Source organism: Aulonocara stuartgranti, assembly GCF_965226115.1.
Source record: "Aulonocara stuartgranti genome assembly, chromosome: 1".
Classification (NCBI taxonomy): Eukaryota; Metazoa; Chordata; class Actinopteri; order Cichliformes; family Cichlidae; genus Aulonocara; species Aulonocara stuartgranti.
The window spans coordinates 23748941-23770129 of record NC_138939.1 but is presented as its reverse complement, the minus strand read 5'-3'; the positions used below and the strand labels follow the sequence as shown (position 1 = coordinate 23770129).

Below are 21189 nucleotides of genomic sequence, written 5' to 3'. Positions count from 1 at the left end.
ATAGTCAGGTGTCCTTGTATGTTGAGCACTTCAACTCTCAAAACCTGAAACTCTCCAAACATACCTGAGAGAAAGTTCACCTTGTAATGAGAGCTATCGAGCAGAGGGTGTGGCACACAGACATAATGACACCCTATAGTGTCTCACCAATAAGGAACTAGATTCTTTTACCAAAGTGAGGTGACACCTGTGCTGCACATGTTCACACTGTGCTTTTTTTTTTCAAAGGTGTGTTGTTGTGCTCTGCCAAGTGAAAATGTCATCAGTGTTGTTGTTACTGGTTAAACGTTGTCCCAGGTAATTTTCTTCCTGTAAGTAAAGGGTATAGTTTGAGTGATACAGTAACACAAATGTCACAGTATGCGGCGGCACACTATAGGAATTTGTAAAGAGGACCCAAAATGCAGGCACAAAAGGAACGTGGAACCAAAACTTGGGTATTAACAAAAAGCAAGCCGTTTAATGAGGCTGGTAAAAAGGGTACAAACAAAGGGCAAGGCAAACTGAAGCAAAACTAACATTAACCTAAAGTGGGTGAAGTAAACAAACAACATGAAAAACATGAAACATAACGAGACAAAGGAAGCAAAGGAAGCAAAGCTGACTACACTGACATAGGACAGAGACTATCAAAATAAAACAGGAAACAGAATGGAAAGCACACATGACAATACAATTTCACAACATCAATCAATCAATCAATCTTTATTTATAAAGCACTTTTCATACAGAAAAAATGTAGCACAAAGTGCTTTACATAGTTAAAAGCAGCCCACCCCACCCTCCAACTCACTCCCCACACTCTCAATACACATATATCCCCCCACCCCCAACCACACACACATACACACACGCGCACACTTAAAGAGTAAAAATTGGGCTGGGCTCGCATGAGCCAAGTGAGGAAACATTATAACAGAGAGCCATCTGCACCGGGAGCCGGTCACAGACCGCAGCCTCCGGGCTGGGCACACAGCCGGAGGGAGGCAAAGGAGCCCCCCAACCAGGCTGAGAGGACCCCAGAGACCCAGCAGCCACGGTCAATAACAGCCCCGGTGCAGAGAGCGCCATCCGAGGAAACACTGGAGATATGACGCAATACGATGTATACAGGGTAAAATGATAAAATAAATAAGAACAGGATACAATATAAATATAAATAGAGTAAGAAGATTAAAAAATGAATAAGAATAAAATCAAGAAATATTAGGTAAATCCTAAATTAATAATAGAATAACAGGATAGAATAAATAAGCATAAAAAATAAATAAACGCTAAGTAAAAGCTAAATTAAAAAGGTGGGTCTTGAGCCTGTTCTTAAAAACATGTACATTCTCTGCGGCCCTGAGCTCCTCCGGCAGGCTGTTCCACAGACGAGGACCATACCACTGAAAAGCTGCCTCTCCGTGAGTATGTGTCCTGACTTTAGGGACAATCAAAAGGCCAGTACCAGAGGACCTCAGGGTCCGCGAGGGTTCGTATGGTAAAAGCAGATCTGAGAGATAAGAAGGCCCAAGACCATTAAGACATTTAAAAACCAATAAAAGAACTTTAAAATCGATCCTGAAACACACGGGGAGCCAGTGCAGCGATTCTAAAACCGGTGTAATGTGGGCCCGCCCTCTGGTCTTCGTCAGCACACGAGCTGCCGAGTTTTGCAAGAGTTGTAAAGTTGAAATATTCTTCTTAGGAAGACCAGAGAGCAGGGCATTACAGTAATCAATGCGACTGGTAATAAAAGCATGCATCAGCATCTCCGTGTTGGCCCGAGAGAGAATAGGGCGGACTCTGGCTATATTTTTTAGATGATAAAATCCAATTTTGGTTACATGTTTAACATGTGGGATAAAACCAAGCTCAGAGTCAAAAATAACACCCAGGTTTTTCACTTGTAGCGAAGGACATAGAGAAAATGCCTCTAATTTAGACAAGAGTTTCTCTCTCTGAGCCTCAGGACCGACAATTAAAACTTCAGTTTTGTCCTGGTTAAGCTGTAAAAAGTTTTCTGCCATCCAAGATCTTATATCCAAGATACAGTTAAAAAGGGCATCCATTGGTCTGGTGTCATCAGGAGACACGGAGATGTACAGCTGCGTGTCATCAGCGTAACTGTGGAAGTTCACTCCATGCCTCCTGATGACACTGCCGAGAGGCAACATATACAAATTAAAAAGTACAGGGCCTAGAACCGACCCTTGAGGCACGCCACATTTCATTTTATGGATCTTAGAGGAGCATGTATCCATACTCACCATAAAAGATCTGTCAGAGAGATAGGAAGTGAACCAGTTGTGTACAGCACCAGAGAGGCCTACCATGTGTTTCAGTCTGTTTAAAAGAATAGCGTGGTCTACTGTATCAAAGGCTGCGCTTAGATCCAGTAGCACCAGGACTGAGAGCTTTTGGGAGTCCCAGTTACATCTAAGATCATTTAAAACCTTTAGGAGAGCAGTCTCTGTGCTGTGGTTCACCCTAAATCCAGACTGGAATATCTCCAGGATCTGTCTATCATTGAGAAAATCAGTAATCTGAGTAAAAACAAGTTTTTCTAAGACTTTACTTAAAAATGGTAAGTTGGATACAGGTCTGTAGTTATTAAAATCATTACAATCCAAATTGCTCTTCTTCAGAAGGGGCCTCACCACCGCCGTTTTAAAGGCAGCAGGGAAGACACCCAACTGAAGAGAGCAATTCATCATGTATAAAAGCTCTGCCTCAAAAAATCCATAAAGTGTTTTAAAGAGTGAAGAAGGAATTGGATCTAAAAGACATGTGGTGGGTCTCACTGTGGAGAAAACCTTCTGAAAGTTCTCAGCATTAACCAGGACAAAGCTGTCCAGTGTCTCCTCAGGTACAATCGAGCCCTCAGATGTGTTTACAATTATATCGCGATTAGATAAAATATCAGATCTGATGGCGCTGATCTTTCCCCTGAAGTGGTCTGCAAACTGCTCACAGAGCGAGTCTGTGGGGGTTCTTTTGGAGCTTTTAAAATCAGGGTTAAATAAATGATCTATGGTGGAAAAGAGGACCTTGGGATTATTTTTGTTAATACTGATTATTTTGGCGAAGTATGAATTTCTTGACTTCCTTAATGTATTATTGTACATTTTAAGTTGCTCGGAAAATATTTGATGGTTGATATTATTTTTATTTTTCCTCCATCTCCTTTCTGCTGCCCTGCAATTTCTTTTGAGTTTTTTGACTTCTTCGTTTCTCCAGGGTGATGTATGTTTTACGTTAATCTTTTTGGTGGTGAGTGGAGCAACGGAGTCAAGGCTTTTCTTCAGTTTGCTGTTAAAATAACTAAAAATCAAATCGCAGGGTGCAGGTAAAATTACAGGGGGGCATTTGACTAAAACCCTGGTAAAATTTGCAGCCACTTCAGAGGTTAGATAGCGCCTCCTCACAGTTCGCACCGAGGTCTTCCGCTGAATAAAACCGGTGATGTTAAAAAACACACAGTAGTGGTCAGAGACAGCCAAGTCAACAACAGAGGACACGCTGGTGGACAGCCCATGGGTGATGACCAGGTCCAGAGTGTGTCCTCTGTTGTGAGTCGGCTGCGTGACGTGCTGGATAAAATCCAAACAGTGAAGAATGTTTAAGAATTCTTTTGATGCAGGGTCAGAAGGATTATCTATGTGCAGGTTAAAATCACCGGTTAAAATTATCATATTATATTTTGAATGTATGTTTGTTAAAAATTCTGAGAATTCCTTGATAAAAGCAGCGCTGTCTTTAGGTGGTCTATAAATTGTGACAGATAAAACTGGAGGGCTGCTGAAAACAATAGCATGGAATTCAAAAGTGGTAAAATGATCAAATAAAATTTGTTTGGTGGTGAGTGTGTTGTTGGCTAAAGATGCAGTCCCACCACCTCTCTTACCACTTCTAATAGAAAAAGAGAAATTAAAATTTGGTGGGGAGGCCTCAGTGAGAACAACTGGTGCATCCGAGCCCAGCCATGTTTCAGTTAAAAATAAACAGTCAAGTTTATTATCTAAAATTAAATCATTGATAATAAAAGACTTGTTCGATAGAGAGCATACATTTAAAAGTGCCATACTGATTGAGACTGGTGGATTTTTGACAATAGAGTTGGATGGATGTTGATATTTTTGAAGAGGCCGGAGGTTATTAATGTTTTTGGAGTTACTGGATTTATGATAATTCTGTTGCTCTCTGTTTGTGATTATGACGGGTATTGTGTTGACTGTGGGAGAGAAAGGTCCTAGTCCAGAGTTTTGTGTATTACTGTTAAAAGTGGAACAAATATAGGAGCTGGGACCAGGGGAACATCAGTCAGTGGCAGACAGTGGCGATGTGCGGGAGTGCTGTACGCCAAATGCCAAATTGGCGGACAGCAAACGGCGTCCCCAGGCGTTGAGGTGGAGCCCGTCTGCCCCAAAAAGATCCCTCCTCTCCCAGAAGGCATCAAAGTTGTTAATAAAACCCACGCCGTGGGAGATACAGGCAGAGGAAAGCCAGGTGTTAAGGCTGAGCAGCCGGCTGAAACGGCCTATCCCTCTGCCACAGGTGGGGGTGGGCCCAGAGATAAAAGCACTCACCTGCAACTGACCAAGGAGGCTGAAGAGTTCGAGGAAGTCCAACTTCAGCAGCTCAGATTGCTGTTTGGGGATGTCATTGGTGCCGATGTGGATGATGAGCCGGTTAACCTGTGGGTGGGATGCCAGAATGTTGGGAATTCTGTCCACTATGTCAACAACAGTGGCTCCCGGGAACGACAGCGTGAGCGCCCCCCTCATCCGCACGTTCCTGATGATGGAATCCCCGAGGACCAGCGTGGAGAGAGGAGGTGCCACCGAGGGCTGTTGGCCATCTGAGACGCCCGCGCCGCGACACCGGGGGTGTTCAGATGGAGATGCGCCAGCCGGACTGCGTGAGTGACTCCCAGGTAGCCGCGCCGTGGGTCCTCTTCTCCGAGGAGCCGGGGTAAAGCACAGCTCTCCGCGATGAGTTTGCACCACAGCGTCGGGTTGCCCGCCGCGGCTCCGGGGGCGTAGTGGTGGAGATGGCGCAGACCTCAGCGACACAGCGGGATGGCGAGGGCTAGCCGTCAGAGGAGGAAAGTCCACAGGATCCAGGACATTGAATTGACATTGAACATGGCCAAGAAGACAAGAAACATGACAGACTATCACAGAAGACCTAAGTGAAACATAAATAAACTAAAGGCAACCAAAAGATAATCCAATTACTCAACATAATAAAGGAATAACTTAAGAACTCAAAACGTAAACTGAAAACGCTGGGCCAGAGACCCAGGACCGTGACAACAAATGGGGTCAGTTATGAGTAAGTGAGTTTTAGTGTTATGCCTCAGCCATTCAGATGAATACAAAGGGGTGCTTTATTCCTCATATGACAAATTCAAACAGGCTACTACTGCGCTTTATGAACAATCATCTATTCTGATACTGAAACATTCTTATTTGGCAATCCTGAATTGCTCATATGTAAGAACTCTAGATAAATACTGTTATTATGTTACTCTGGCATTTTTATTTTCTAAATCATATGTGCATGTGAGCTCTATGCCTTAAAGGTAATAGATCTTAAAGGCATAGATCCAGTTATCTCCCTTGATAACAAGTGACCTGTGAAGTATGCGGGCTGAGCTGATTTATGTGGCTTCTTCCTAAACTCCCTTTCTCTAGTCTTTCACAAAGAAAGCCTTGTTGTTCAACATTTTATTAATAAATGGTATTAATCGGAATCTAAACCTGTGTCATGTCCTTCTTTGTGTTCAGCCTTTGCCTTTGCCCAAACCAGTATCTTGTAGTGTGGCTTGAGGCCTGTCAAACCATAAAGCTCTCCTCTGTAGCACCCCCGTTCTGTCAGCTCCAGACTTTTGCACACCATTCAAGCTGTCTGTTGACTCTAGTGGAGTTGGAGTTACTGCTGTTTTGTTACAGGAAGATTCCTTCGGCACTGGTCACCCAGTTTCCTCCTGCTTGGTGTGAGTATAATACAACTGAAAGGGAAGCCCGAGCAGCCCTTTGGGCCTTTCAACATTTCAAGATTTTTAACACCACGGTCATTAATAGTCTTTACAGACCACAACATCAGCTCTGTTTATTGCCTGGTATTTTTAGTGGAAGAGTGGTAACAACTTCATTGGGGTTGTCAGGTAGGTGATGGTCCAATCCTGAGTGTTTTGTTGATTTATTTCCAACAACACCTCTTGAAGGGTGATGTCACCCAACATCCACAAGGATGCCTTGGTAAGCTAATTGTTTCAGCATAGTTTAAGTTTATCTGCCTCTCCAACTATATCTTACAGGAACTATAACATCTTCTGAGAAGACGACCATGACCAGATGCTTGATGGTCCAGGGAATGGGGGAGCGAAGACACTTGTGGTTATTCACTTTCCTTCTAGGATAATCACCAGTTGTTGCAAGACCTGATTGTGTGTACAGGTGTAGCAGCCTCGGGACAGGCTGGTTTTTGTAAAGATGTGCCTCAGAGTTGCAGGAGTTTGGATGAGAGTACACATTACACAGTACACGGCATCTTCTCCCACCCACTGATTTAAGTTTTGGGATGTCAGATGGATAAATAATGATCAACAAAACCTTCCCAATCTAAGCCTTTGTTGGATCACTCCTTGTGCTGTGGCTGTGGCCTTTAGACCCAATTGTAACCATATAAATCAAACAGAAATGGTAGCAAGTTTGTTTTTTCACTATTAGAATTTCCAAAGCGTTAGTGGAGACAGAGATCTTATTTCATTTAGTTTTTGTTTGTTGTTTCAATTCATTTTAGTTTAAGTTAGTTCCCATAGTGAGTTTCCATGTTTCAGTGTAGCTTAACTGTTTGAAAATGTTTAGTTTTAGTTTCGTTTTTATTAGTTCAGTGTTATTGTAATACCTACTGATACTGGAAAATCGGTATCGGTGTTAAAATCTAAAATATTTTTGAAAGCAGTTAACTCACAGCCTTGGAGACCTTTAAAAACTCAGTAAACATGTCCATCAAAGCCCTTTTTTATAACATATTTTACTAAATTAACAAATCCTATTACTAAATGTTGTTATTTCATTTTGTTAATTTATCACATCGCAAAACCGTTTCAGTTAATTTTATCTGTTAATTTTTCTGAAATTCTAGCGTTTATTTTATTTTAGTTAACTGGAATGCCCGTTTTCCACATCTAGTTTTATTTTTACATTTTGGTTAACCGTAATAACCTCGTGGTGAAGACGGATTTCTGAGCAATAGCATCATCTACTGGAGACCTGCTAAATACCACTATTGTTGGACACAAATGTATTTACAATAATGATAATAATGATAATAAAACCCTGATCAATCAAATAGTATAACTTATATTTTCACTTTTCACTTTAAAACTTCGGTAAAATCAGTAATACTTATATTTTTAAAATATACACTCATTATGCATTTGTTGCTAAAAACGAGGAATTATAGGTTAAATTAACACCGAATAGTAAGTGTAAATGACAGAAACCAGTAAAATGTTTGCCCCGAGTCAATTATTGATATCACAATGTTCTCCATCAGCTGTTTAAAGAAAGAAAAAACTGCCATTACGTCACTTACTGGAACGTGGCCAGAAGGACAACTAGATATTTTGACCCCATGTCAGTGCCATAAAACAGTCTGATCTGTGCAAACTTTTTTACACTCATATATATCAATAAAAGTTTTAGTTTATTCAATAAAGGCGGTCCTCATCAATAATAAATATTAAACAAATGAATAAAAGCACATTACAATAAGTGAAATAGCAGAGGAGAAACACGGGGTTCCGGCGGGCCGCGGCAGACGAAGAATGTAACGCACCCTTGGCCACTCGGATGAAGGCGGTGCTACTGGTGGCCAAGCAGCAGGGCCTTGCCTTTGTGGTTGTAGAAAGAGAAGATGGCTCCCGTTTTGGAGAAACAGCTCCCGGGCGCAGCTGGGACAGGAGACAACAACAACGAAGAGGAAGAAGGGCAAACTCTCTGGCAAGTCCTGCTACTATTTTAACGACTTCATGCTTCCGCAGGGCCTTCTCAGAACAGCACAGCCGCCATGGTTCTGCTTTGTCACTGCCGGTTTTTCCCTATCAAACACCGGCCCGGCTAGTACCAACGTTAGCACTAACTGAAGATGAGCGGTCAGTCTGTTAGCAGATCAGCTAACATCGGCTAGCAGGTTTGCTGCTGCTCCTCCTGATGTTAAGCTAACACTGCCTTGTAGTTACCTAGCAGAGTTTTACTAATACAGTGAACGTTAGACACTTTCCAGGGCGCCATTCAAATAACTAGTACCTTGATAGTTTATGTCAAGATAAGAGCTAAATACTAGTTAGCGTCTTGATGCAGGATACAGTAAGCTAATAGTAACGTAAACCTTAGAAACCCGTTAACTTAAAGAGAAACGCAAAAAAAAAAAAAAACATGATAGCGTCTTTAGATAATAGTTGCTCCTCGGTAAATTCATGGATCCAGGATTGAGCTACTTAATTCTGTCGTACCGGTCAATGGAAACGAATTATCATTTCCTGCTTCTGTGCTGTCTTGGAGTCATCATTGGACCGGCTCAAAGAGTCAAAAAGTGATCGTAATCAATGAAGTTAAGGTGTGTCCAACTAGTTACCGGTTAACAGTTTTGACACCACGTTTGACTGCTCTGAGATGAGGAGCTGCTGTCAGTCTGATCACAGTCAGTGTGACTTGTATATAAAAATCTACCTGTCTTTTTCTTATCTGTAGGTCCTCAATACTGAGTGAAGTTTCAACTAGATCGAGTTCAAAATTGCCTTCAGGAAAAAATATCCTGATATTTGGTGAGTATTGGTTACATGTGTGAAAATTGAAGTTTCTGCAGTTTATTTGTGCTGGTCAACCCTGAGAGGTAGAAGAGGGCAAAGCAGCTGCAAAATCTAATGATTGCACGTTTCTGAATTGCACTTTGAGCTGCTTAACCCCCACCCCGGGCTGAGGTTTGAACTAAAGACAGACATAATAAACAGAAGAATATAGGGTATTCTTCTTGGGTGGGGTCATATTTATTCGAACAGGCCCTCTGAAAATGTGAGAAATGCTGCTTCTCATCAGGCAGGTTTGTGTGAGAGAGTGTACATTGTGGAAAGCCTAGACATCCTCCTTGAAAGGAACGGAAATGCATTTGTGCATTTTTTTATGTCATATAATTTGTTGTTTAAAAATAACACGAATATAATCTATTTATCTGTATTATGAATAAAATATTTTGCAGGTGAGGATGGTTCAGGAAAGACGACACTCATGGCCAAACTTCAAGGAGCTGAGCACAACAAGAAGGGGAGGGGACTGGAGTATCTGTACTTAAGTGTCCACGATGAGGACAGGGATGGTGAGATTCACTGATGAACCTTGAATGTGGTCTCTGTCATTAATCTGCAGGAACCTTTATAAAATAATTCCACCTTAAAACTGATTATTATTAGTGCTTGTGTTTAACTAGCATTTTACTTTCTTCTTGCAGACCTTACACGCTGTAATGTGTGGATCCTGGATGGGGACCTATACCACAAAGGCCTTCTTAAGTTTGCTGTTACTGCTCAGTCGCTACCTGACTGTCTAGCTGTGTTTGTTGTGGATATGTCACGACCTTGGACCACTATGGAGTCGCTGCAGAAGTGGGCCAGTGTCCTGCGCGACCATGTGGACAAGCTCAAGATTCCACCTGAGAACATGAGAGAAATGGAGCAGAAGAGTAAGTTACATATACACCAATAATAAATGCATATACAGCAATAATAAACGCAAGGCTTGTATTTAGAACACCCCCCCCCCCCCCCCCCCCACACACACACACACACACACACACACATACACTCTTGTTGATCTAGCTTTACATTCATACCTGCATTCATGCACGTAGCTTATAGAGTGAAAAACTAACATCCCCTGAAACCTCAGCATTAGAAATGTGTACATTTTGGTCAAGTAGCTGGCATCGGTCATGGTTGAGCATTTCAAAAGACACATTCAGATTGTTAAAATATCAATAACTAGCATATCTCCAAATAGATCTGTTTTGTTGAAGCAGATCCACTTATTGAAATGGCGATTTGTTATAATCTGGTCATTTTCCTTCATATATCAAAGTGCAAAAATCTGACTTGAACTGACTCTTTAAGGCGAAAACGTAAAGGAAAAAAACAAATGTGCCTAAAGCATCCCATGGTGGATGCAATGGTAGTGTTACATAATAACCGCTGGACTCCTTGCTGATTGGTTGCTGTATAGCATCGAAGGCAAGGACTGTATGTTATTACACGTTGCTGAGGTGGATTCCAGGTCATCATCAGAGAGGCCCATGATCCTCAGCTGTGTGCTCTTGCTGGAGGCAAGTTCTGCAGATCAATGACTGTGATGCACTCAGATGTTGTTCTCCTGTTAATTTTAGAATTGGGGCATCTCATGCTTATGAACGCTTCTTTTGTATTTGGAAAGATTGTTGGTATTCAGATAAGTTTATTTCAGCCTCCAGGGTTTGCTCAATGTTCTTGTCAGCTCCCAAACATTGCCTGCTGCTTTTGCTCTTAAAAGTGCCAAAAGAGATTGGACAGAGAAGTAAAACTGGTTATATGCTAGATGAGTTTGACAGCACAGGTTCAGAGAGATTGTCACTGTGTAACATGCCAACACAAGTAGCCTTGTCTGCAGAAAAACGTGTGAAAAAGAAAAGAGAAGCTGCTCAATAACTGATGACTAAAGCGCACTGAATTGCTTTCTGTCATTTTGTCCACTAATAATTGGTTTAATGACTTTCAGTTAGCCCACAAGTTTGCTTTCGCTTTGAGTAGTTGTATTGGAATAAAATTACAATTGGCTGATATAATGTAGCAGAAAGCTTTCCTACCTGGAATGTAGACCTCATACCCTGTGTGGATTGCTGTTTTGTGACTGCTGTTGTTGTTGGTGGTGGTGGTGTTGTGTTTACTATTTGGTCCGTTTTGGGTGACTGACTTGTTTGTCAGACTTCTCTTAACATTTCATTTTTGATGATCCCTGTCCAATTTAGCCAAGGCCTCTCAACGAAATAAAGGATCTTCTGGCATGTAAACGATAATGTAAATAGCAGATGGTGAGGACTAGTCAGATTTTAAACGTGTGACCACGAGTGTTTGAGTGAGAGTCAGACCGACAGACTGGAAGTGTGTGAGTGGCTTTTGTCCAGGGAGTCTTGCAGTCATCTTGCATCATGGTTTCCTCCCCTCTTACAGCAGCGTCAGGGACAGGAAGGGACGTAACTCAAAATTCAGTGGGCTGGACGTTCTGACTCGTGCTCTGTTCTGCTGTAAATAAAGTAGGCTGGCTGCTGGAATCATCTCAAACTAAATAACAGGATAAACCTACTGCTTCTCTACCGCTCGTTGAATGGAAAACTATTTGCGTCCATGACTTCTGTTAGTAATAGGCTTGTTTATCTGCAGTTGCAGTAATTATGTTTTGAGGCAGTTTTTGTATATAATAAACAGTTGAAGAGCATTGTAGAAGTTCAGTTTGACTTAACAATAGCATCCAAGACCAAATGTTATTAGGTGAAATTAGTCTGGCCATAAGACTACTTTATTTTTAGCTGAAGTTGAACTTTTACTGCTATCAAGTGTATACCTTCGAATTTAGAAAGAATATATACTGATTGGTGCTTTTGCAGTACTTAAAATGTAGTACACACAAAGTATTTGAAAAGTCCTTAATGAAGACCGCTGATGCATTTTGACCTCACCCTTGTTTGTGGAACAGATAAGTAGGTCTTAGTGGGGCAAAGTCTGTCTCTTTAATGTTTTTATTTTAAAGTGACAGTCCACCAATCATCTCTCCTTTCAGCATTAAATGTTGCTGTTTTGAAATCACTGCAAAATGTCATGTTTCTGTACATGCTGCCCAAAGTAATATATTTTTTCTTTCCATTTACTTACAATATTCTCAGCCTTAATCAGTTGTACCAAATAACTTTTAAGGGGTTTTTTGTGTGTGTGTGTGTTGCAAACAAAGGAAAGTTGAGACGCGGCTCACATTATCTCGGGTCTTGCATGCATGGTTGTCATAAAACTTGAAGCTGCCCTAATTCAGGCTTTTTTTGTCTTTCCTGTGTTCTGATAAAATCAAAATGTTTAGTATTGCTGTCTTTTATTTTGTCTTGTCTTATCTTATCTATGCCTTTAAAACTCAGACTTAAAAAAAACATTGTCTTTATATATGAAAGCATTAGGGGTTTGAGGCTTGAATCTATCTTTTCAAAGTCTTCCAGTATAGGCCAAGCACAATGTGAACAGCATTCATCATTGCTTTGACCAAGTGTGTGATCAGGTCTTTTTCAATAAATTTACTACATTTTGGAATGTTTGGATCCTTTGGTAGTCCCATTTGGCCTATGAACTTTTTGTGCATACGTACTGGATTTGTGCAGCTGTGCATCTTAAGAAGGGTTCTCGTAGCTTTTCAGACCAGTTCTCATCCCCTGTATAAAATTCTTTGCCTGAAAGTAAAGGGCTTGACTCTAAACACCAAGTCAATCTGGCTTTAGCTTTTGAGGAAATAGGCCATGGCTTCCTGCGTAAACCCCCACCCTTCACACTGCAGCTTTGTAAATGTCTGGACAGCTGGGATCAGCACAAGAGGAAAATAAAGGATGTCTTTTTCTGTCTTTGAACAAGGCATGTTATTTAACTGGAAATGTAACATTGTAATTTTCTTTCTGTGATGCTACACAATGTATACACAGCAGTGACTACTTGTGTGAACATTTAAATTTAGACTGTCACTAGGCAGACATAGTCTTATCCTGATATACCACTAAGCTTTATTTGTGTTGACTCTATGATCTAATCTGAGGAACACAGTTTGAGGCCTTGCACAGCAATTAAAACTGCTATAAAACAAAGTTTATAGTGCTGAAGAAGCTGCAAGTGGCTCATTGCTCTTTCCAAAGTTACAAGCAAAGATAATGTGCACCTATAAAATGCTGTCAGTGCTACAGAGTCCCTGAGGTCAGACCACATTTGTCACCTTAGTGTTGTTTATATTTTAGGGCTTTTTTTGTCAGTGCTGAAGTGCTAGATGCCAGGCGAGGAGAATGGAAAGGAAAAAATAAAAACAGTGGGTCGAGACACTGAATACTGAACTAATTTTCTTTATTTCTATAGATCTGGAGCTTTGCGTTCACTAATACACACAATTTACCCTTTTTTCCCCTTTATTTTGTCTTCTAGTGATAAAAGCCTTCCAAGAGTACACAGAACCAGAGGATGCCACCCCATCCTCCCCACAGAGACGAGCCCCAACAGCAGGAGAGGATGAGGATGTTGTGTTACCACTAGGGGAAAACACACTCACGCACAACCTGGGCATTCCAGTGCTAATAGTTTGCACAAAGGTATAAACCGCTTAAACCAACCAGAATGTCACATTTGAAGCCGTTTACAAATGTTGCTATAAAAAGCTTTTTAGAAGTACTTGTTTCTGAGATGTAACAGAGCCAAAACTTGGAATCTTAATGATAATTAATCTTGGTAATGTATTACAACATTGTTTCTTTTACTACACAAGAAGGAACAGCTGCTGGTCATCTAAAAAGCTACTTGTTGCGTCTGTGCCTCTACAGTTTCAGTTTTGGGAGTTAAACTTACCGTACAATCTATTTCCCCAGCGAGGCTTTGATTTCTGTTGAGGGCATGGATGCATTTCATTCAGGAGCTTCTTAACATGCTGATAATTTAACTGTGTCCTCAGAAAAGTCTAAGGATACCTGTTTTAGGTTAAGCTATTTTGGACAATCTCTAGATAATGCCAGAAGCATCCTGTCCTTGGCTGCTGCCATGATTTTTGTTTGTAGCCACCTGTGTTCGTGATCTATAGATTTTCTAAACTGGCTTTTTGTATCACAGCCAGGAGATCAATAGCTCCTTCTATTTAGGACTGAGTCGTCTGCCATAAACAGGCAAAGGAAACCTTCTTTAACACCCTGATATCTGTTCTTCTAGCTGTTCTATGTGATTGAATTCCCACACTAGTGAGCATATTTGGCCTAAAATCCCATGTGGAGACCATCCCCACTGATGCATTTATCTGTGTTCTTACTTTTATGCTGTGCTTTGTGAGGCAGTATTTACTAATAAAAAGTTACCATTATACTTGCCTGTTAATCCTCTAGGCAAAGACGGGTGCTGAAAAGCACAAGGTAGCCATCAGCAGAGCTTCACATGCTAGCTGTGGCTGGAACATGGGGAATGTGCCTTTTTTTTTATTTTATATTAATTAATTTTTTTTATCATTGGGGCCTCTGAATAGCTCTTGTCAGAGGAAAAACTACTAAATCTGGATAAAATGTCTGTTCGATATCTCAAAGATATTTCAAAAGACTCAAAATGTCTTTTCTTCTCCAACCCACAACATCTCCAACTCTCAGAGAAAAGGTTATGAAACAAGACGTTCGCCTACACTCACAGGAGTGTACCACTCTACTCTGCTCAGTTATCTGTCCCTCAGATATCTGTTATCGCAGATTAGACGGCTGGCCAAATGGTTGACTAACTTTAAAAACCAGTGTGTTATTTGGTTTTAATTGTCTGCCACTAAAATCTTCTATTTCTTTCTTTATATCTATAATTTTTGCTTCAATTCTTAAGTGTGATGCAGTCAGCGTACTAGAGAAGGAGCACGACTACAGAGACGAGCATTTCGACTTCATCCAATCCCACATCAGGCGATTTTGCTTACATTGTATCCTTGTTTTTAATGCATGTCTTTTTTTTTTTATTAAATTTTTTTTTTTTACTCTTGAGCTCTGCCATACCTTGAATTTCTGTATGTGGCTTAATATCAATTAATATATGACACTAACCCAACAACTGCTGCCTTAACTTAACCGAACAGATGGAGCAGGTCTGATCTATACCTCAGTCAAAGAGGAGAAGAACCTGGATCTGCTTTACAAATATATAGTACATAAACTGTATGACTTTCAGTTCGTCACACCAGCCTTAGTGGTGGAGAAGGATGCAGTGTTCATGTAAGTAAAACTAGTCAACCTTGTCCCAAATATTAAAACCTGTTTGTCATATTTTTAGCAAACAGTTTGTGCTGGCATCTGTCTTCAGATCTTTTTGAACAACAATTTAAAAATCTTTTCCTTCTCTTTTAGTCCATCCGGATGGGATAACGAGAAGAAAATTGGTATTTTGCATGAAAACTTCACAACAGTCAGACCAGAAGATCCATTTGAAGATTTTATCACAAAGCCTCCAGTACGAAAGGTATAAAAATGCAAATATTGACCAAACGTAAAAGTTACAAAAATGCAGAAGTATTCCAGAGCTTTTTGCTCTGTTCTTCTCCTTTTTAATGGCATTCTTGTTTCCTTTGCTCTTCTTAACAGCTGGTTCATGACAAAGAGATAAATGCAGAGGATGAGCAGGTTTTCCTGATGAAGCAGCAGGTAGATGTGGCCTTCTCCCCATTTATCATGATTTCTGTCACCAGCCAGTGAGCTTGATATGCGTTTGTTTGTTGTTAGTTTCTGATTTTGATCTAAGCAGGATCTCAAAATCAGGTCAGATATCTTTCACTGGTAAAAAAAAAAAAAGGATCAGTCCTTTCTAACATATTTGCAGTGATCTGCTGCTTTCACTGTTAAACAGTGTTTTATACTGCAGCCGTGTTGATATGAAACTGTCACATGATATGAAACATTACCCTCACTTCCTATTTTGTGAGAAAAAAATAAACCAGGAAGACAATTTTAAAAAAACGTAACTGAAGTTGCAGGTTAGTATTGCCCAGTGCTTTAAGTTCCTTCTACTGCACTAAATGCCCCCTTTATTTATTAATTTGTCACAGTTTTCTTGCATACATTTGTCTTTGATATTTTCAGAATGAAAGAAGTTGTATCAAAATATGTTACCTGAAAATAAAGGATAGGGAAAACCTGTTGATATACTAGTAATATAACAGAAATTGCATCTAACTCAAGCTTTTCTTTTCTTTTTTAGTCTTTATTAGCAAAGCAGCCAGCCACACCAACAAGAGGAGCAACGGTAAGTGTCTTAAGGTTCCTCAAATGTGAAATTTAATTCTTTTTTTTTCTTTTTTTCTCTGGATAGAAAAACGTGAGCTGCTTTTTTTTTGTGGCCACGCTTTTATTCTGGTGCCTGTGTTTTAGGAGTCTCCAGGACGGACAGCCTCAGGGTCTCCACGGCCTGCAGGCCGTGCCGGACAGACAGCCGTAGCCAGTGGCTCACCAATGACCTCTGTCAAGAAGCCTGACCCTAACATGAAACGTATGTTTGAAAGGAATACAATTTCAAATGTCAATTAATGAGAATCACACTTTACATTCCAGTACACCCTAATTTCTGATGTTTTGTTATGTAGACTCACTTTTGAGATAGAAAGGGTATTAAAGATTCTCTTTTGTCATCCATATTATTTGAAATCAAAGAAAAAGAACAGATTTTCACTTATGTTTTTGCTGTATGAACATTGAGCAAGTTGTGAAGTACTGCCCTCTAGAGGTAACACTACAAGAATTCCCACAATGGTGGAACTGTTCAGGTCACACATTTCCCATTATTATATATACAGTCAGGGTTTAGTGTATTCTAATTTTTTAATGTCAGTCTATTAACTATATTGAATAGTTTTTTTTTTTCTTGGTTTGTAGGAACATAACTCTTTCAAAATAAAATATTGTAGAATATTTTGTTTGAAAAGAAAGATAAATAGTTCCCATATTGGTGCCAAACACCACTCAGTGATGGGCAGTGAGGAGCTTTTGTCTTCAATTACACAAGAAAGACTTATTTTGGGGGGAAAAACAAAGTGGATTATATGTGTATATTTATAAACAAGTTCCCTTACCACCACCACCACCATTTCATTTCTCCTACAGCGGGAGCTGCCAATGAGGGAGTGCTGGCTAACTTCTTCAACAGTCTGTTGAGTAAAAAGACTGGAGCCCCTGGGAGCCCAGGAGCTGGAGCAGTGGGAGCTGGAGTGCAAGGCTCTGCCAAGAAAACAGGTACAACCTCTAATTCCAGTGCTTTCACCTCTGATCTCAGTGAAAAACAGAAGTTGGCGATTATTTAACCCCTTCTCTCTCATAGGTTAGCAGTTGATCTCTTACCAAAGCAGTAAGGATTATAGGATGCTGTGTGTTACAGAGTGCGTGCACTCTAAATTACAAACACTTGTTAGAGACTGTGGACCATTTTGCTGTCTGGAGATTTATCTCTACAGCCTGAGTGAGAAGGTTAAAGCAGGAGAAAAAAGTTGTCCTTAGACTGAACTTCTGACAGCTGAGGAAACTTGTGGCAGGCCTGTATTGATAATCCCACCCATCATAACTGCATCTCACTCACACCATGCCTTGTCCTGCCGCTTTTGAGCTCTATTAATTAATCTTTTTTTTAACTTAGGTAACATTTTTTTCTTTGTTATATTAAATGTAACAAAGTCAAATATTGGCTGTGCGATAGCTTGATTGTACCCCGTGAAACATGAGAGAAATGATTGCATAACTCATCTCTGCCTGAGAACACTAACATGTACTCTTTGTTCCAGCGCTGAGCAGTGTTAACATCTCTGCAACAGGATAATGCATGTTCCTTTTGTCTGATGATTAGTTTTGCATGTGTGCGTGTTAACTGTGGCAGCAAGCCACCAACCTCCAGCATGGGAACGCATCACCATTCAAACCGCATCCATCCATCCATCTGCTTGCCATAGAAAGCTGTTTTTATGAGTAGGCGCAGAAGCTACAGGAGATTACTTTTGGGCTTTGTCTCCTGTCTTTTTTTCCAAGGGCAGAAGCCGGGTTTGACTGATGTCCAGGCTGAGTTGGACCGGATGACTCGCAAGCAAGACTCCATGGTTTCAGCTAACAATATACCACCGCAGACAGAGAACGAAGCGTGAAGGCAACAAAAACAGCTGCATCGTCCAGTTAATACTCTGGAAAAATATATGTACATGTGAGCATAAAAAAACAAAACAAAAAAAAATTGACCAAATTCCTAACGCCTGTATCAGTCAGCACACAGTGGTTTCACTGAATGAGATTCAAAGGCTATCAGAAGGTTGGAGAGGGAGTGGAGATGAGAAGAGAAAGAGAACATAAATGGAGGTATTAATGAAATAAGTGCTGAAGGCTTGGCTTTTTCTATCCTCTCTTCCACTGTAAATGTTATTTTGTAAGTTTAGGGAAATGTGTGCACACTCCCTGGCAGTCAGCCTGACCTGCTGGGCTGAAGGCCCCCCAGATTCTGGGCTCATACACTCTACTCATAGGTTTAAGAGTGGCAATATACTGGTTCCTCTGGTTTCGCTTGTCATACTGAAGGAATTTGGTTGCATTTGGAAAAGTATTTAAATATATTCATTAATAAATTCAAATACTTGCAAGCATATGTAATATTTACAAAACAATGTTGGATATGATACTGATGTATTTATACAAACCTCCTCCTTTTTTATTTCATGTTGTGCACCATTTATCGGTTTAAAGAAAAGGCTCATCGTAACATGTAAAAATGCCACTGACACCATGACACTAATATGACATGTTCAGTTAGCGGATAGCATATCAGTCGCCCTAGTCATCTCGAAGGATTCTGTAAATACGAATACAAAAAAAATTATTCAGGTTAACTTGATTTTGTATAAAGCGCTTTTTTTGTCCAAATTCTTAAGATAGCTTCTTTGAATAAAATGGTTTGACAAGAAGTTAGAGGTCGCAGCAGAATTGCTTCTTTAGCTACAGGTGGGTATATTTGGGGGAGGGGATGGGGCAGCATCTTTCCTACTATAACTCCTAAGTGCCTCGCACAGTTAGCTGTTTGTGTCATAGTAGAGGTGCTTGTCTGCACAGGAGGAAACGCACTTGTAGCACCATCGGTTCAAAGGTTTTTTTATCAATTTCTCGTCATCCAAATAATTTATTTCGTTTTACTTTTTTTTTTTTTTTAAATGTACAACAAGCCTGTGGTCGCTTCTATTCTTCAGAAATACGATTTCTGTGGCCTAGTTCATAATGTTTAGAGATTGAATGCCTTCATAAAAACTGTAAGGCTGCTGATACTGAGAAGGAACCACACGATGGAACCTTTGGGTCCCCCAGACTTACTGTGGTTGAAACCACTCATTTGCAGCCAAAGCACACAGGCACACACACAAAATTACCTGCTGTGGTTTGAACAAAATGAGATTTTCTAACATTCAGTGTTAGACACCACTGTCGTCCTCTGGTCTCACATGTTTTGCTCTCGCTGTGTTTTGCATGTCAGTTTAAACATTCCCAGTTTCTACGTGAAGTAGCTGTAGAAGCTCATCCCTGTAGAAAACCTGTTGTTGTTTTGGTTCGGGGTTTTTGTTTTGTTTTTCAGATCAGGTCTTTTGTTTTTTCCGGCCCTTTTTAGTGCCCATTTAAGATGACAACCTTTGCCTTCAATGTACAGCTAACAGTTTATCACAACAGGCACCCTGCCTTCACGGGAAAACTCCTAATTAATTTGTGTGTCCTTAAGGGGTTGCTTAAATGTCTTGTGTCATTTCTATGCTTTTTTTTTTTTTTAATCAAAAATTATACTGTACCATATCAAATTGTCTGTATAATATTTATGGTTTCATGATACCATAATCAAAATGAAATGTACATTTTCATTCTTAAATCTCTATACAAGGCCCTACTTAATCCCATGGATGGTGTATTTCAGTAACTTTTGCAGAATGAATGGCAAGTGATAGGAGAGCAGCTATTTGCTACAAATAGCCAAAAAAGAAAAATGAAAACTGGAGTGAATTGGAACAGAACCAAAGATGCATATTATCTGCATTTGTAGTCATCCATAAGATTAACCAGCGGCCTTTTTTTGTTTGTTTCTTTTGTCCAACTCTTGCATAGAGCCCTTGCATTCCAAACCTCAGACTGGCCTATAACATTTTTTTAAGTAACACCCTGTAAAATGGTAGAAATGTCTTTCTCTATTAAGCCGTGTCTGGAGTTTCAGCAGACAGAAGGGGGTGTACCATAATTGTGTTTTGGCTGTTGAAACTGGTCTTTGAACAGTCAGCAGGTTTTTTGTTCAAACATTCGCTCTGTAAGGGAATAGCAGTGTACCGTCTGCTTCGTGCATTGTCACAGTGATTCAACACAGCAGTTCTGGGTTTACTTTGAACAAAATGAAGCTCTTATTGTTTTTACTTTGCTTTGTTTTTGTGACTGGTTGGGGGGAAACGTGCACTCGAGGGCCCGTTGCCGACGTGGATGAAGCACAATTTCGGAACAGCCAGGAGCAGCATGGCCGCATTTTGGAATAAGCACTTTTCTTTGGACACTGTTGCTACAGCTGCAGATGCAGAGTGCATCTTTTTCTTTTTGCCTTGCCTCATTTCAGAATGAAACAAGATGTTAACAGAGAAATTGCCATTTTGCTGCTGAGGTTGTTAAATGGGCCCCATGTGGTTAACTATGGAATAACACATTTCTGCTGGCAATATTGTAACTAATACAAATCCTCTAACAATTGCTGCCAGTACAGCTTTCACTGTAGCTAAACTACGGATAAACCCCCATTTGTTTGCACATTTGGCATTTTTGGTCATGATTTTTCATTTTGTTTCAGAATACAGAGATTCGTCATATCACACTTATGTTTAAAAGAAGTTTGAACTGTAATTTGTCAACAATATGGCCACACTTGTTAAATTTGGCATTTAGCTGAGTGGAATGAAGTGCTCTCTTGCTGCTTGTGCTTGAAAGTTGGACTTGGATTACTTTTTGCTCCCAAGATGGATTTTTGTTTTCTTCTGGTACACAAATTCAGTGGAAAGCAACTTCCTCTTCTCATCCTAACTGAATTGCCTTCGACCACTATCGACAGTCTACATCTATACGAGACTATGAGCTTCTGCTTCCAGTCCTTTTGTATTCAGGATATCAAAACATTGTAAGCACATGGCTGGCTGCACTTTTGTGCCCTGGGATAATTCAGAAGCTTGATTGTATGTCTGTAACACAAATTCTGTAGCCTTCAAGCTGCCATGCGGATTCTAGCTTATTATGCCGACAAAGATAAGGAAAATGTTTATCAGACCCCTGGCTTCAATAAAACCAAGAATCCAAACTTTTGTTGGCTTCCGTGTGTGTGTGTGTGTGTGTGTGTGT

At 40.3% G+C, this 21189-nt stretch overlaps 1 protein-coding gene across 2 annotated transcripts; it reads left to right on the top strand.

The window, feature by feature from the left end:
* The first annotated feature begins 7818 nt into the window (after positions 1-7818).
* dync1li2 (dynein, cytoplasmic 1, light intermediate chain 2) lies at positions 7819-21152 on the top strand. 2 transcript variants are annotated; one of them, XM_082530179.1, is made up of 13 exons: positions 7819-7997; positions 8748-8821; positions 9253-9369; positions 9502-9732; positions 13241-13404; positions 14657-14750; positions 14904-15039; positions 15172-15283; positions 15406-15465; positions 16019-16063; positions 16189-16306; positions 16918-17046; positions 17835-21152. In XM_082530179.1, the coding sequence occupies exons 1-13, from the start codon at positions 7912-7914 to the stop codon at positions 17849-17851; spliced, it is 1383 nt and encodes a 460-aa protein (XP_082386305.1). In that variant the 5' UTR covers positions 7819-7911; the 3' UTR covers positions 17852-21152. The 2 variants fall into 2 exon arrangements, with proteins under 2 accessions (XP_082386305.1, XP_082386304.1); XM_082530178.1 differs by having other exon boundaries at positions 17830-21152.
* The last annotated feature ends 37 nt before the right edge of the window (positions 21153-21189 follow it).

Bases quoted from the DNA above. Each gene is read 5' to 3' on its own strand.
- dync1li2 (XM_082530178.1), top strand. From the start codon at position 7,912: ATGGCTCCCGTTTTGGAGAAACAGCTCCCGGGCGCAGCTGGGACAGGA. The intron at 15,284-15,405 runs GTATAAAAATGC...TCTTCTTAACAG, and splicing joins CAAAGCCTCCAGTACGAAAG to CTGGTTCATGACAAAGAGAT. The intron at 15,466-16,018 runs GTAGATGTGGCC...TTTCTTTTTTAG, and splicing joins TTTTCCTGATGAAGCAGCAG to TCTTTATTAGCAAAGCAGCC.